Genomic DNA, 14,972 nt, shown 5'->3' with positions numbered 1-14,972 from the left:
TGACGAAGCGCCTTACTCAAGTTACTGCCTTCAACGAGTGCAGTAACTGTTGCAGATTCTACGTGTGATGCAAATGGCTGCATGTACGACTCGACTGCCAAGTAATCCAACGGGTAAGACAAGCTGGGACTTTTGCAAAGATTTAAAAATCTTTGCATCCTAACAGCTAAACTGGTAAAAGTTAGTAAAAGTCTTAACTCCAGCAAATCGAGAAGACGGACTTGAAGCTGGCGCCGGCGGGCACTGAACTGACAATGTTAGCTCAGCGGCACAGTCTCAGTGCCAGTTTTGCCCGTGGTCAGATCACGGAGAGCCCCAAGACATGCAGCTGCGCAGGTGCATGGGGCGTTTCATCAGTTTCATGCATGCCGCGGTCACGTAGTGCGGTGGCAGAAGTCAGTAATGTGTACTAATGTAATGAGCAGTTTGCAGCAGTGACAGTAGTTTGTTGACACCGTGCGAGGGGCAGTCAATTATTCTCACCTTTTAGACTGAATTAGGGCAACATCTCACAGATCTGCAAAGGAGCAGTATTACTATTAGCAATAGGCAGGGCACCGTGCATACCTGGCCGCTGATAGATGGAATTCTCTTCCAACGGAGTGCCAGGCGCCTAGGCAGCCGCCTTCGCCATATTTTTTTACAGCTTTCTACGCAGCCCCTTTGCAACACATGATCCATTGATGGCATAGTAAGGATAATTCTTTGTTGCCATGATAGTATGCAGCCTCCAGCCTCCTGTTTCTTCACTTTTTACATAGGCCTAAAGAGAGGAGATACACAGTCTGGGGATTGTCCTAGAAAAATACACTGTGACAACAACAACAACAACAACAACGACAACAACGATCACCTTTACAGCACAAGCGTCATGTGATGCCCGTGGATAGTGGCAGTGCATCAAACCTGAAACACCTGAAACTCACGCGGAGAGCTCGCTCACGCGACGCTCAGTCTATACTAGGGAGTCGTATAAAAACTATTATCTTGTAGTTATATAAACCCCTGGTCTATGGCTTTGCGGCGTAACTCTATCACTACGACACCAGTGCCCTGACTACTGATAGGGATAGGGATTATGGACTCCTACTGATATGTGCAGTATGTTGTTACTTACCCGGACCCACCCAACATCGCACAACTCACAGAAAACCTGATACTGAGTACTAGTGCTGTAGTGCTGTTTAGTACTAGTACATCTATTGTCCACTGGATCCCATAGTTTTATGATAATGGTCCATCGCACTGCGGTCAATCGGTTACGGTGTATGTACGTGTACATGTGTGACTGACTGACTGACCGGCTGCCAAGTCAACATATTGTAGACTGTTGCGGTCGTCCCTTGCTTGTGCTGGCCATGCGCCAGTTACCAGGTTACGTTACTCGAGAGTCTTGCCAGACGTTGTCGATTGCACTGACTATCCGTGCAGTGCTGTGGGCCATCCAGCCTAGCCTGCATGCTCTTGCCCCTATTTCTGTTTATATTCGCTCGCCAGTTATTCGGAGGAGACTTACTGTATACGAGTTCCGCAGTCAAACTAGTTCAAAGTAGTTGTACGTCTTGTGACCGACTGTGCGGTTCCTGTCGAAGCCTGCTATGGTGTGTGCCAGTTGTGCATCCGATCCCCGACTCACTGACTGTTACTTGCGTATGCCAGCGTGACGGTCACGGTCCATCGTGCCGATACTCGATATAGTGTTCCCACTGCACTGGGGAAATGTAGAAACCCTGTCCGTTCGACTGCAAGGCAGGTAGATACGCGGGTTCGTAGATCTGCTGATAGCAGTACAGACTGTCAGTGCATGCAGTGAGGTGCAATGCGCCTCTACAATACTAAAAATCTTGTCCATCAATGCGGCCGATGGCATCCGCAAGGAAGCTTCAGCGATTCCTAATCCTACTGCATGCTAGCTGCTGCTGGCGCGGCGACGATCATTTATTGTTTTGGTGGTGCGTTGACGCTTTGCGCAGACGGGACGGCCCGGCCATTGGCGGCCAAGAAGGACTTCACAAGCCATGAGTCGGATGACCGCATTGTAACGCAGCTGCAGCTGCAATCCAACATTACACCGATTGCGATTATGTGCTTGTTGATCTACTACTACTAGTAGTAGTAAGGTAGTAGTGTATGACAGTTACTGAGTATTGTGTTTATCATCTGTCCGATGGTGTACAGTAGTGGACAGATGACTCCAGTCCTCATAGACCTACGTCTAGACATGAGCCTGATCTGCTGAGTGGTCCCTGCAGTCGGATCTGGTGACGGTACCCGATCCCTGACCACTCATACTGGTGCCCATTGCTGGTCGACACAGTGACTGAGTACACCGTCATTGATTGCTGATGCCAGCTCTATCGCCAGGATCTGGATCACGAAAATGAACCAGAAACAGAGGACTAGTTGCTATTGACCGAATAAATTCGGCAGATCTGCAGACGAGGTGATCCGAAATTTATGCCTGGCCGAATATTTCCAGTTTTGAACCCTCAGTGCAGCACGGATGCAGGTGTGTAGTACTGGCAGCAAATCTGTGTAACTACCACCACCAGCGACCTAAGTCCTTGGGACTCAGTCTTGTGATACCAAGAGTACATGATTGTAGTCTTGATGATACTGATCATACCGCTCTGCTAGCTCAGCAGTCAGTAGTAGTAATGCACTAGTAGTAGTAGGGTAGTGTGCCTTGCCTGAACTGATGAACTGATCATAAACCCCGGCAGTGCTGGATGTGCATCTGCAATGGAGCTGAGCAGGAAACGTGTGGCAATCGTTGGCGCTGGGGTGGCAGGGATTTGCAGCTGTCGTCATCTTGCAGGCCGACCAGAATTCTTCGATGTCGTCGTGTACGAGCAGAGTGCTGGGATCGGTGGAGTGTGGGTCTATGATGAAGCAACAGACCAGCACACCCAGGTCAAGCCACCACCGACACTGAGCGGCTCAGAGCAAGCTGAGGACCATAGCAACCACAGTAGCGGCAGTAATGGCGCTGGCCCGCCAGACCAGGTCTGCAGTAATGGCGCAGGGCCGGTTGAGATCAGCAGTAATGGCGCAGGGCCAGACAAGGTCAGCAGTAATGGCACAGGGCCAGACAAGGTCAGCAGTAATGGGGCAGGGCCGGACAAGGTCAGCAGTAATGGGGCAGGGTCGCACAAGGTCAGCAGTAATGGGGCAGGGCCGGTTGAGATCAACAGGAGGCGAACTCAGTACAGCACGTGCAGTACGGAGGACACCGGATCTCTGATTCACAGCAGCATGTATGCCAACGTCAAGTAAGTACATTCATGATCAGTGACACTGAAGTCTGCATTTGCCAATTGCTCACAGGACCTCACTGAATGCTTTCCTTACTCACAGGTGGTCTCCGTATTCACGGTTCTATGACTACTTCGAAGTACGTAGAAATGATATCGGATCAGAGTGGTATCTGTGACAGGGACTATTTAACAGTGCATGTACAGTAGAGTCGCGCGCTGAAGAACGTGGAGCCTGAAATTCTAAGAACGCCACAGCCTAAAGCTAAGAACGGCGGTGTTGGTTTTCTGGCGCTTGTGGAATACATAACTACGTTCTTGGGCGCGCGACTCTACTGCACATGACTAGAGAGTGCCCATTGGGTCCTTATCAACTCCGGCAAGAGTCCCAACAACCATGACTACAGAATGTAGGCCTGCTTTAAAGAGTAGCTAGTGCCTTGTTTGACGTGCTGCAAGACAATGACATACCCACTACCCAGCTCAGCAGTGCTCTGCTTCTCTCTGCAGGACCAACCTGCCAAAGGAGGTGATGGCATTCCCAGATTTCCCCTTTCCAAGCGACCTACCTTCCTACCTAGGCCACAAGGAGATACTCCAGTATCTACACAATTACGCACGGAGACACGACGTGATGGCGCACGTGACACTAAACACACACGTCGTCACTGTTCAGCCCGTACTGGGGGATACTGCGCCAATGAATCATACTGGTGTGCAGGGCAATGATACACACAAGGTGTTTGCTAAGAGTGGACCCCAATGGCGTGTCACCACTGAGTCTAGGGATGGCTGCATGCACGAGGAGACATTCGATGCTGTCCTCGTATGCAATGGGTAAGCGCGTGATGATGTGCTGACCTTTGTACTGTAACGATGTGCTGCATGCCTTATGCAGTAGTCTTCGATGTCTGCGTTTAAGGTTCCATTGAGCGATCACCCTCTTATAGTCAGAGGAAATTGAGACATCCCATATCATCAGTCACGCTTGAACTGTACTTGGAGATGCTTATTGGTAGGCTTATGGGGGGGGGGGGGGGGGGAGAGAGAATGTGTTGCTGATCTCTACCACTGCATGGAGAATGTATGGCTGAGCTCCACTGATGACTGTGTTCTCTGACTCTGACACTGCCGTGCTGTTCCTGATACGCACAGGCATTTTTCAGTACCACTGATTCCGGCCATTTCTGGGATGCATCACTTCAACGGTCAGATCATACACAGTCACAACTACCGGCGACCGCTTCAGTTCAAAGGGAAATGTGTGATGGTCGTCGGATGTGGGCCCTCCGGATCTGACATTGCTCTGGATGTTGCGACAGAAGCAGGCCGGGTTCTGCTCTCAGCCTCTCTGGACAAGTGGATTTGCTGTGATCTGCCGGAGAATGTTGAGATGAGGGACTGCATCGACCACGTGAATGCTGATGGGCACATTGTCTACGTCGGCGGTAAAGTGGAGAAGTCCAGCATTGATGCCATCCTACTGTGCACGGGGTAATGCATGCATCTACTAGTACACTGAGTCTGTGATACACCTCCCTGACCTTGCCACACCCGGTGTCCAATGCACGTGTACTGTGTGTATGTGGAGGACCACTTAGGCCATGCATACACACTGTGATATACTAGTACCTCCTTGTCCATATATTATAGGTACATGTACTTTGATCATATTACCTGGGATGTACTCACTACTGCATGATGGGATTGAAGAGTGCATGACTACACGCACATGTTATACAGTTGGAAGACATGTGCCGGCTGAGTCCAGAACGTTATTAGTCAATACTTTACTTAGTAACTGTTACATCAGTAGTCAAATGCGAATGAGGGTGCCCGACACTTCTTGTCGCAAAGCAGCTCACCAAATGACATTGTGCAGCCCCCCCCCCCCCCACACACACACAGAGGCAGGCAGGCAGACACTATCGATGCAAGTGTGCCCAATGTACCATTTGCAGAGCTGATCACACACACTGTGGGCAACTTGAACTTGATGGAATGAGTTGTTAGGTGTGACTCTGAGTGTCACGCCCAAGGACAGTCATTAGACAATTGAGTAGTTTTTTGAAGTTTCACGCAACAGGGTAATTATCAGACATCATCTGCCAGTGTGTTTTTGATGATTGCACCCTTTGGCATGAAACTCGGATTAACAACCAACAACTCGTTCCATTTTGCCGTCCTCAGTGCATGTGGGTACAACATACAGATTTCATGACCCGTGTCATGTGATGGTAGTGCAGTTGAAATCATGCACCTGGTAGCTCAGTCAAAGGTGAACTGCCATATCTCTGTGGCATAGATGCAGTATCAAGTTGTCTGTAGAACAAAGATCGTGATCATCATCGGAACTGATATGGAGTGTTAGTTCCACTTGGCCTCGCTTGTGCTGCTCTAGCTTTCAGCCCCATTCATGGATTGCACAATGTGAAGACTGAAAGTTTCATTTGCCCCGTATATTAGTGGCATAGCTGCTGTACTGTACACACCATACAAACTACAATACTAACCTGTGTTTGTATTCTGTGTTACCAATAATTCTCCTTTTGCAGATACGCATTCTCCTTCCCATTCCTGCACTCTTCGTGCAATGTTGCCGTGGACGGGTACCGGCGTATTCGCCCTCTGTACAAGCACCTCGTGCATGCCATCCATCCCAGCATGTTCTTTGTCGGCATACCGTACACGGTGTCCGAATTCCCCCTGATCGACCGGCAGGCACACTACATAACGGCAGTGCTCAGCGGTCAACATACCCTTCCATCGACTGAACGCATGCTGCAATGGCAAGCGGACGACCTGAAAGTCCGGGAAGAAGAGGGCTTCACGTTGAAGTACTCTCACTTCCTTGGCCCCAAGCAGTGGAGCTATAACGCAGACTTGGCTGCATCTGCCAGCGTCCCAGACCTGCCAGCACACCGAAGGAGAATCCTGGAGCATGTCAACAGGAAGCGCCGCAGCGAGCTCATGACCTACAAGACCTTCAACTACAGAGTGACACGTGATGCAGAGCAGGGTTTTGACGTTCTCTAGCAACAGCATACTGGTGGGTACTGGTGTCTTGGTGGGTACTTGTGTACTGGCGTACTGGTGGGTACTGGTGGGTCCAACTTGCCTCTAGCTAACTACTCAGTTATACGTACGTATCTTTCCAGTGGATTGTCAAACTGGGAATGTTTAGGAACCAAATGTGTGCACATTGACTTATGCACAACGCAAAACTGACCAAGTTAAGAATCTTGGTCTGCCTTCTGTGTAAGGTTTGTTGAGCATAGCTATACTGTATGAATGGCAGACAGATCATGTGACTGTCCACATCATCGTCGACTTATATTGTGATTTATCTGATAATTATGATGATGCCTGTTGATTTCATTTCCAACCGTCTAGTCTTGCCACTGACTTGTCAAATTTTATCAATTGATGGGTGTGTGTGTTATTTCCCTAGTGCATTTACACTTAACAATGCCATGTCACGTGATGGTAGTACCACGAACAATCCATTGCGGCTGCTCAGGCTGATGATATATTGCAGGTTTTTGCATTTGTGACCTTAGTAGCACTAGTGATGTCTACCTGATTGAGTCCATCATTTCTTCAATTCTATTTATTGCACGAGCCCCCTACCACAAACATACTTATACAGTTAATCAGACCCGCTTATCCAGTTCCTCGGTTACCGATCGGCAGCTAGCACTTGATTGGAGCAAAATGAATAAACACCATTCAATATAGCACATTTTTGGTTATCCAGTTTCCATGCCTATCCGTGTTGTGGAGTCTGACCTATCCACTCATTTGCTTGCGAGTCACCTGGAAGGCCTGCACTGATGCCTGATGCACATACTTCAACCTGTAACCAAGAGTACACAAGGTCTTGCTGTATCTAGAAGTATGCCACCCAACCCGACAATTTTCCTGGGTCATTTTCCGGAGCCCCTGACTGCGCCGCAGCAGTGTGTGTGTTGTTTTCAAATGTTTACATAGCTATTGTTACGAGCTTAGTGCCCATTGCTGTCTGCAATGACTATGTAGATTAGTGTGTGCACGCACCACTTGAACAGTAATACCGAGAGTACTATACACACAAAACACAGGGTCTAAAAGCTAGCTATACAGTAGCTGTCCGGAGATTGAGCATTGGGTATAGTAATAGTATTATACTGGCAATATTGTGCTCCTTCGACATCAATCGTGTGTTGGTCGTCTCAATACTGAATTGGTAGCAATAGTACATCTTCAAAGGACGTTCAATGATTATGTGTGTCACGTCATCCGCTAAATATGCACGAGTAGGTCTATTCGTATTGTCAAGAGTCCATAACCCACCGGGTTATGGACTCTTGGTATTGTGTACACGGCTAACGGTCCCGGCACATCCGGCGGCTCGGCGAGGTCAAAAATAACCTTCCGTTATCAGTACGGACAACGCTACTTCCGGTATCAAGTTCAAAGACAGTTAGACGACGCTACCCACTACCTTTTGCGTCGTCGATCTGCAAAGAACGAGGCTGTACAATATCCATTCGAGTGACCACTGACTGACACTTGACAGTCTGTAGACTTGCAATCAAGAGGAATAATTATTAGCCTATTTTGTGCTTACCAAGTCTTGACTCTTGGTAATGGCCGCCTGCATGCAAAATCGCGCCTACGGGTGCGAAGGATTCCGAAGCGCACGAAGTGCGATGCAAGTTGCCGGAAAAGGTGTGAGATGAGCTGATGAAAGCCTGGGAAGATTTCACAGATCGCCAGGCATGGGCATGGGCTGGCACTGGCACGAAGCCGCCTGTTGGCGTTGCTGCTAGATACTACAGTATCTTGCAGATTTACCACCGCGCATCCCGCCAAACTGCATTCTGTGCCCAAGCTTGGTAAGCTTGTTTGTAGAATAGTTTCTTGTGAGCGTCTTTCCCAGGCTTTCTGGCAGTCGGCGGTGTCCTTTCTAAACGGTCACCTTTGTCCGCACACCACACAGGCGGCTAATGCCGAAACGCTCGGTAGGACCCGTGGAATCCTATTGCGATGTTTAGACTTACCGACTGCATGCGGTGGGCAGCTACAGGCGTCGCCGTCGGTATTGCAAGCCAGAACGCCGTATGGCTACTTTCATGCACCTTTGCTCTGCTCTTCTCCTCTATTCCTTTCTGAGCACTAGTACCCGGCATTGGCTTTTGTGGCGGTTCCGGCGGCTGAGCTCAAGGAAGAAGCGAGAAGGCCAAGCACAACGTCACCCAGCGGACAAGCTCGCGAACTGGGTAGGCGCTGTGTTGTCATAATGCATTCTACAAGTTGCGTACTTCAAAAGTACCTTGTGTGTGTGTGTGTGTGTGTTGTGCGTGTGTGTTCATGTGTGTGTGTTCATGTGTGTGTGTGTTCATGTGTGTGTGTGTGTGTGTGTGTGTGTTCATGTGTGTGTGTGTGTGTGTGTGTGTGTGTGTTCATGTGTGTGTGTGTGTTCATGTGTGTGTGTTCATGTGTGTGTGTGTGTGTGTGTGCGTGTCTGTGTGCATGTGTGTGCATAATTATGTGTGTGCGTGTGTGTAGGTATGTGGGTGCACATCCAGTGCATTTGTAGATTTGCGTGCGTCTCTTGCGACGGGCGTATACATGGTACATGGTATACATGGTACATGGTATGTGCGCATGTGTGTTCTGTGTGTATGTATATGGTGGCCTAAGTCCAAAGTGATGCACACGGGCCATACACCAGTGACCTTACTACATGTAGCCCACTCCAAAGACAAGTAAGACGCCCACGCCTGCACTCCTGCACTCCTGCACTCCTGCACGCCTGCACTCCTGCACTCCTGCACTCCTGCACGCCTGCACTCCTGCACTCCTGCTGTACAACATTCAACAAGCTGGGTATCTTGAGCATAATTATAATCAGGACCACCGGAAGCAGTTTTTGATTGGTCCGGTAGTATCATGGCCTGTCATACCTTGTGTGTGATACGGCGGGTATAAATAACCTCCACTGTAGTAAACACACTGTTGGCGGCCGACAAGTTGGTACGGTGATAACCTGACCAAACGGACCGAGTTCTGGCAGGCCTGATAATAGACATGTATGCCTGGTATCAGTGATGTGCATAGCTGCTTTTGTGCAGTCCGTACAGTGCAGTGCTACTCAATGCAATCCTATGCAGTGAGCCAAGCACCGGTCACCATGGTGACGGTGCAGCCCTAGACCTGCGAGCACTGCGATGCGAACTGGTGCATGCACTGATGCAGGGTGCAAACTCGAGTCTCGACTCGCATGATCGGATTTCACTGCTGTAGTACCTGCACTTTAGTGCAGGGTTGTGGGTTTTGTGAGTTTCTAAGAAAAAAACTGTGTTCGCAGAAGTACAGGTTCCTGCACGAGTACGAGGGCAGTACCGCGGAATCCAGCCCGCACCGCGATAGCGGCAAGGGCTGCATGAACAGCGGTACTGGCCGAGTATGAGTGACTGGAACGTGTCTCCTGTGTGCACCCAAGCCAAAGACCGAGCATGCATGCGCGCGCACACCATACAATCATGTAGATCTACATAACTCGCTCTTTCCGTTGTCTTTGTATTTCGCCAAGTCCGTGAGCCAATGAACGCAGTGGATTCCGTTCCTGCCCGTCACTTGACGACGGGCAGTGGAATCCGTTCTTGCCCGTCGTCACTTGACGACGGGCAGTGGATCCAGTTCCATCACCTTTGAGCAGGCAGGACCGCGCTTTCCAGCCCGCGCAGTTTGATCTGCCATTGGTCGACTCCAAGGCGACAATCACGTGACATACAAGAATCATGCTTATACAGGGAACACGCCAGAAAGAGTGGATTTTGGCAAAAGTACTGGAGTACAGAAGGCTGTGATCATTTCGTCGGATCCACATCAAGATCCAGATCCAGGTCCCAGATTCACTGGATCCATCAGAATCTATCGAACAGATTAGGTACATACTAGCTGCTACCATGGCCATGTTGAGGTAGAAAACCACAATCAAGAAGATACTCCGGGTTCGTCACTCTTCGTACTCCGACTAGTCTGCATGGTGCACCGCTTTTCCACGTGTATGTGTACAAAATGCGTATAACAATGATTGTTACCTGCCAAACATATACAAACATCTTGTTTGGCAAAAATGAATCCGTTGGATCCGGTCAACCCTGCTCCCGGGGCAGGGTTGCTGGGATCCAAATCCGAGGGATCGGGATCCAACCAATCAATCACTGCAGATCGAGTGCATCCATGGATCTGGATCCAACCAAACGAGCACGGCCTAAGTCAGATAAGAGTGTACAACTCCCAGAGAAATAGCACATGGTGAGGTTTTTTTGTTCAGGTCCTTTCCCGAGGAAAACGTGAATGGGATTTTCGGTCTTTGACCACTTCCTGGTGAGCTGATCTACTCACCTCCCACCGCTTTAGGAGCTGCATCTGCGCCTTGATCCTTGAAGGGTGCTGGCATTCCTACGGATGCGGAAAGGGGGGCACAGCGCCCCCTACTCTGTTTGCGCCCCCCCCCCCCCCCTTGTGAAAAAGTGCCGCCAGCGCCCCCTACTCATTTTCCGCTTTTCGTGTTTTTCATGCAATCCAACGAAACTGCAGTCGACAGTCATTAGTAGATGGTTCATAAAGGCACATTTGTCTGGAGCGAAGTTGGGGATTCGCCCCATACGTTGTTGCACTTAGCATGGCAAGACAATTTTGGAAATTGGAAAAATGGGATACAGGGTGACTGTTTCTCATGCCCCCCCCCCCCCCCCCCTACTAGTTTGACCTGGCTAGAACCCTGAACTTACACTCGGCTACTATGTGACAGATATCCTAGGATTCATGCATGCTGACCAAACAAAAAAGACTTCGCCGCGTACATGAGTGAAGTGTATGCAGCATAGGCGGTACGGAATTGCACACTCTGCTTCGATCATGTATAAAGCAAACAACTGGAATTGGTCGTGAATTCCAGAAACGATCTACTCGGGGCAAAACCGTGGAAAGCGACCACACGTGTGACTTTGTGTACAAGTTGCACCTGTGTACATTCAGCACATGCTTGGAATCAAGAGTGCACCCCAAAGGCAAACGTGACTTCCGAGACAGGAGTGCTAGAAATTCTGCTTTCACTTCAGAATCAATGGAAATGGATTTCGACAACACAATTTTGTCTGTCCTCCGTGGATTCCGCGATTATAGAGTCGCACAATTGTTTGCGTAATCGAACAAGAATCGCATGTTCTTACAACTTCCGCTTTGATGATGCATAATCCTTGATGTTTAGCTGGCATGTGTCCACTGCAAGATGGGTTTTGTGCACTCTTGCTAGCGGCTGTCATGGTAATGCCAATGCCTACTGTACGTAGATGATGTGCGAAGACTACAGTGCTGCTCAGTGAAATTCGATTGCATGTATGCCCTGCACCAGTTCACCATTCCAGTGTTCACAACCTGGTCTAGGACAGCACAGCGCCCGGCAAGGCATTGATTGAATTTGATTCGCTTGATCGATTTCATTGAGCATGCAGTTCGGTAAATCAGTAGACTCCGGGAGGGGTGTGAGCCAAAACAGGAAGTTGACCGACCCTGGTTCGAGTCCTGGTGGTAACAGTCAATTTTTTCTTCAGACTTTTGCCGTTTGTGTCTTTCCCTCAAACCAGTGAATACCCTGTATTACGTTCATGTTTATGGACATGCATGCAATTTGCGTCGTCTAGCATAGCAAGCTTCACTCTTTTCGGAGGCGTTCCGAGTACAATGAACGATGTTCGCTTCAGGGACTACAAAACAATTGCGACAGCCCCTAATCATTCATCTGTCTGAAGAGCTGTTTTGTTGCGTACAATTCTTGGAATCCAATAGATGATATGCCCAATAACGTGCAACTAGACTTGGTAGGGCATTGCAGAGTAGTTGCATACAAATTTCAAGTTGTAGAGGTACCTGTGACTTTTGCTCCTAGGCCCTGCAGAGCTCAGAGCCTACCATGTACACATTGTAGCACAGTTTGTATGCAACTGGTGTGCAATGCCCTCCCAAGTCTAGTTGCACGTTATTAGTTTGGCATAATAAGCATAAAGATGATAATAGGGAGGTTCCGGAGTACGATTTTTCGTGCCAAAATCCGTAGAGGCGGTACGGATTTTATATACGTCGTTTTCGAGCAGTGAAATGTTCCGGAGTACGGAACTTATGTGTTTGCCGTCATTGCCTAGGTTACGATCGCAAACACGTCACATTCCCGCGCTATGCCTTTTTATTTTGAAAATTTGTACCGAAATCAAAACTTCCTGCCGAAAATCGATGTTTCTCGTGCCAAATTTGTACGCGAAAAATCTTTCTGCACCCGATGACGCAAAATCTCCATACGAAACATGGTTCGTGTGAAAGCCAGTCCACACGGATTCTCCGTGCCGAAAAATCGTATGGAGCACGCCTGGAAAAAATCCGTAGCGCCCCTACGGATTTTGGCACGGAAACTCGTACCCGGAACCTCTCTATTATCTTCTTACATGACACGTGATCGTTGCCGGGGCCATGGCCAATAGGCGATCTTCCCGCCGCGGGCATAATCAGGCCATCAGGACCGTTTGAACGTCATTTCGGGAATGTTAGGACCGTTTGACGCCATCTCGAGAATAATTTTTCGACCTTTGACCTTCCCTAATATGTTGCTTCGCGCTGTAAGAAATCAAATCAAGCACGCTCTGTCTGTCCCAGGTCTCCAATAATGACCCAGGGTGAGGCCTGTTTGAAATAATAAGAGCACAGTATCTAATAGTAGCGGGGGCCACAGTTGGAGTATACAACAAATGTAGTAGCCTCAGGATTTATTGCAATTACATACCAGGTATAAAACCTCAGCTTCGCCTCGGTTTTTATACATGTATTAGTATGTAATTGCAATAAATCCTTCGGCTCCACATAAACTGGAGTTGGCTCAAGTTGATAGTGGAGCATTGAAAAAATATTAGCACAGTCTCTAATAGTAGTGCATGTAGAGCTGTCACTGACATAAGAACCCCGGGCTCTTACTAGAGAGAATACGGTACATGTAGTTCGAGATAATTGTCCACGCAAACCACAAGGGGATAGGTTTGTGTAACCGAAATCGAACTGCACGTGTAATATATGGAATTCTGGAGTGGACGTGTGCAATGGTCCTTATGCACGCTGTACGGATGTGTGAAGTCCCATAGGTGTGCATATGCCCGGTTGGGTGTAACCGTGTTCTTGTAAGTATTTGACCAATGTAGCCCAATATTCAAAGGAATATAATCGCTTTTCCACCTTCTGCCTTCACCACTTTGAATGGAGCAAATGCCTAACTGTATCTTCTTCCGAAAAGAGCAGTCAGTCGAAAACCCTTCTGGGCATGTTTTGCCGTGGAAATAGCAGTAACCACTAATCAGGCCCAAACCAGGATAGGGTCCTGTACATTCGACCAGGATTCTATGGGATTTCGTTTATCTGTACTACCAAGAGTCCATAAGTTAATAGCCCCCAGAGTGTGCAACGCCACACAAATCTCTGTCACGACTCGTTTTCAACATTACGTCATTTTCATGTAGCTGCGCGTGCAGGCCGCGACATTCGCTACATAAAAATGACGTAATGTTGAAAACGAGTCGTGACAGAGATTTGTGTGGCGTTGCACACTCTGGGGGTTATGGACTCTTGGTACTACCAAGAGTGCAACTCGACGATACCCCAGCGGAATTTTTTTATGACATCAGTCTTTGGCGGCTGTTTGGCTCGCTGATGCCATCATGCGTAGCCAGAGATCAAAGTACAAAGAATTTGTACATCACAGCTACAGTAGGCGAAGCAGAACAACGGACGATAGATCGATGTGTCCTGAACCTGGTGAACTCTCACCGTATCTACAAAAAATGCGCGGGAAAGCATACGCACTTGATCATACTTCAGCCGAAGAATGACGCAATAATAAAATTCCGCCGTGGGTGACCCATCGCAGCTCGACACACTCTTGGTTACGTACTCTCGGTACTACTACATGTATACCCATGCAAACAAGTTATTTTCGGTGTAACTTTAAAAATTTCGGCAACTTCGGTAGAGAAACCAGGCACCTAAATGTAGATTATGCCTATAATGGCACTGGACTATGCACTGTAGAGTACACCCTGGGCTGGGGGTTATGTACTCCTGACTGTATGTCTGGCCCCGGGGAAAATCGCGATTTCGCGGCCGCGTTTTTTTGCCATTTTTTAAAAGACCGCGATTTTCCCGCGTTTTTTTTAACTTTTTTGTTGCACTACAACGTACACACAGTGCACTGTTCGGTCAGCAACGTCTCATCGTGGCAGCTTTCCACTCAAATAATTATGACGAGTGCTTACACCAGAGACTTGTAACTGATTGATTTCACTACATACTCACTGAAAATTGCCTCATATCAACTGCAAACTTGCCGCATATCAATAATATCAAGAGTACATAAACGGTTTATGTACTCTTGATAATATCAAGAGTACAGTCATAACCCCCAAGAGTGTGCAACTCCAGCTATGGGGTCTGCGACGGCAGAACTTCACATCACACATTATTAATATTTTGCACTCTGTGCATGATAGATACAGGGTTGTACGCAGCCCAGCTTTGGGTACAACTCTCTTGTGGTCACTTTGCACTGTTTGCCAGCATAACCTTTTGAACCATGTCATGTGATGTGAAGTTCTGCCGTCGCAGCACAGCATAGAGGTTGTGCAGGCAGTT

At 48.4% G+C, this 14,972-nt stretch overlaps 1 protein-coding gene across 3 annotated transcripts; it reads left to right on the top strand.

Annotated features, from left to right (window-relative positions):
• The first annotated feature begins 1,498 nt into the window (after window positions 1-1,498).
• On the top strand, window positions 1,499-7,011 carry LOC135809427 (uncharacterized). 3 transcript variants are annotated; one of them, XM_065322777.1, is made up of 5 exons: window positions 1,503-3,066; window positions 3,097-3,272; window positions 3,765-4,091; window positions 4,410-4,748; window positions 5,810-7,011. In XM_065322777.1, exons 1-5 carry the CDS (start codon window positions 2,743-2,745, stop codon window positions 6,288-6,290), a joined length of 1,647 nt encoding a protein of 548 aa, XP_065178849.1. In that variant the 5' UTR covers window positions 1,503-2,742; the 3' UTR covers window positions 6,291-7,011. The 3 variants fall into 3 exon arrangements, with proteins under 3 accessions (XP_065178850.1, XP_065178849.1, XP_065178848.1); XM_065322776.1 differs by having other exon boundaries at window positions 1,506-3,272; XM_065322778.1 differs by lacking the exon at window positions 3,765-4,091 and having other exon boundaries at window positions 1,499-3,272.
• The last annotated feature ends 7,961 nt before the right edge of the window (window positions 7,012-14,972 follow it).

This window comes from Sycon ciliatum, chromosome 2 (genome assembly GCF_964019385.1).
Source record: "Sycon ciliatum chromosome 2, ocSycCili1.1, whole genome shotgun sequence".
Lineage (NCBI taxonomy): Eukaryota > Metazoa > Porifera > Calcarea > Leucosolenida > Sycettidae > Sycon > Sycon ciliatum.
Note: the sequence above shows the minus strand (reverse complement) of the source record. Positions and strands in the feature narration are given on the sequence as shown.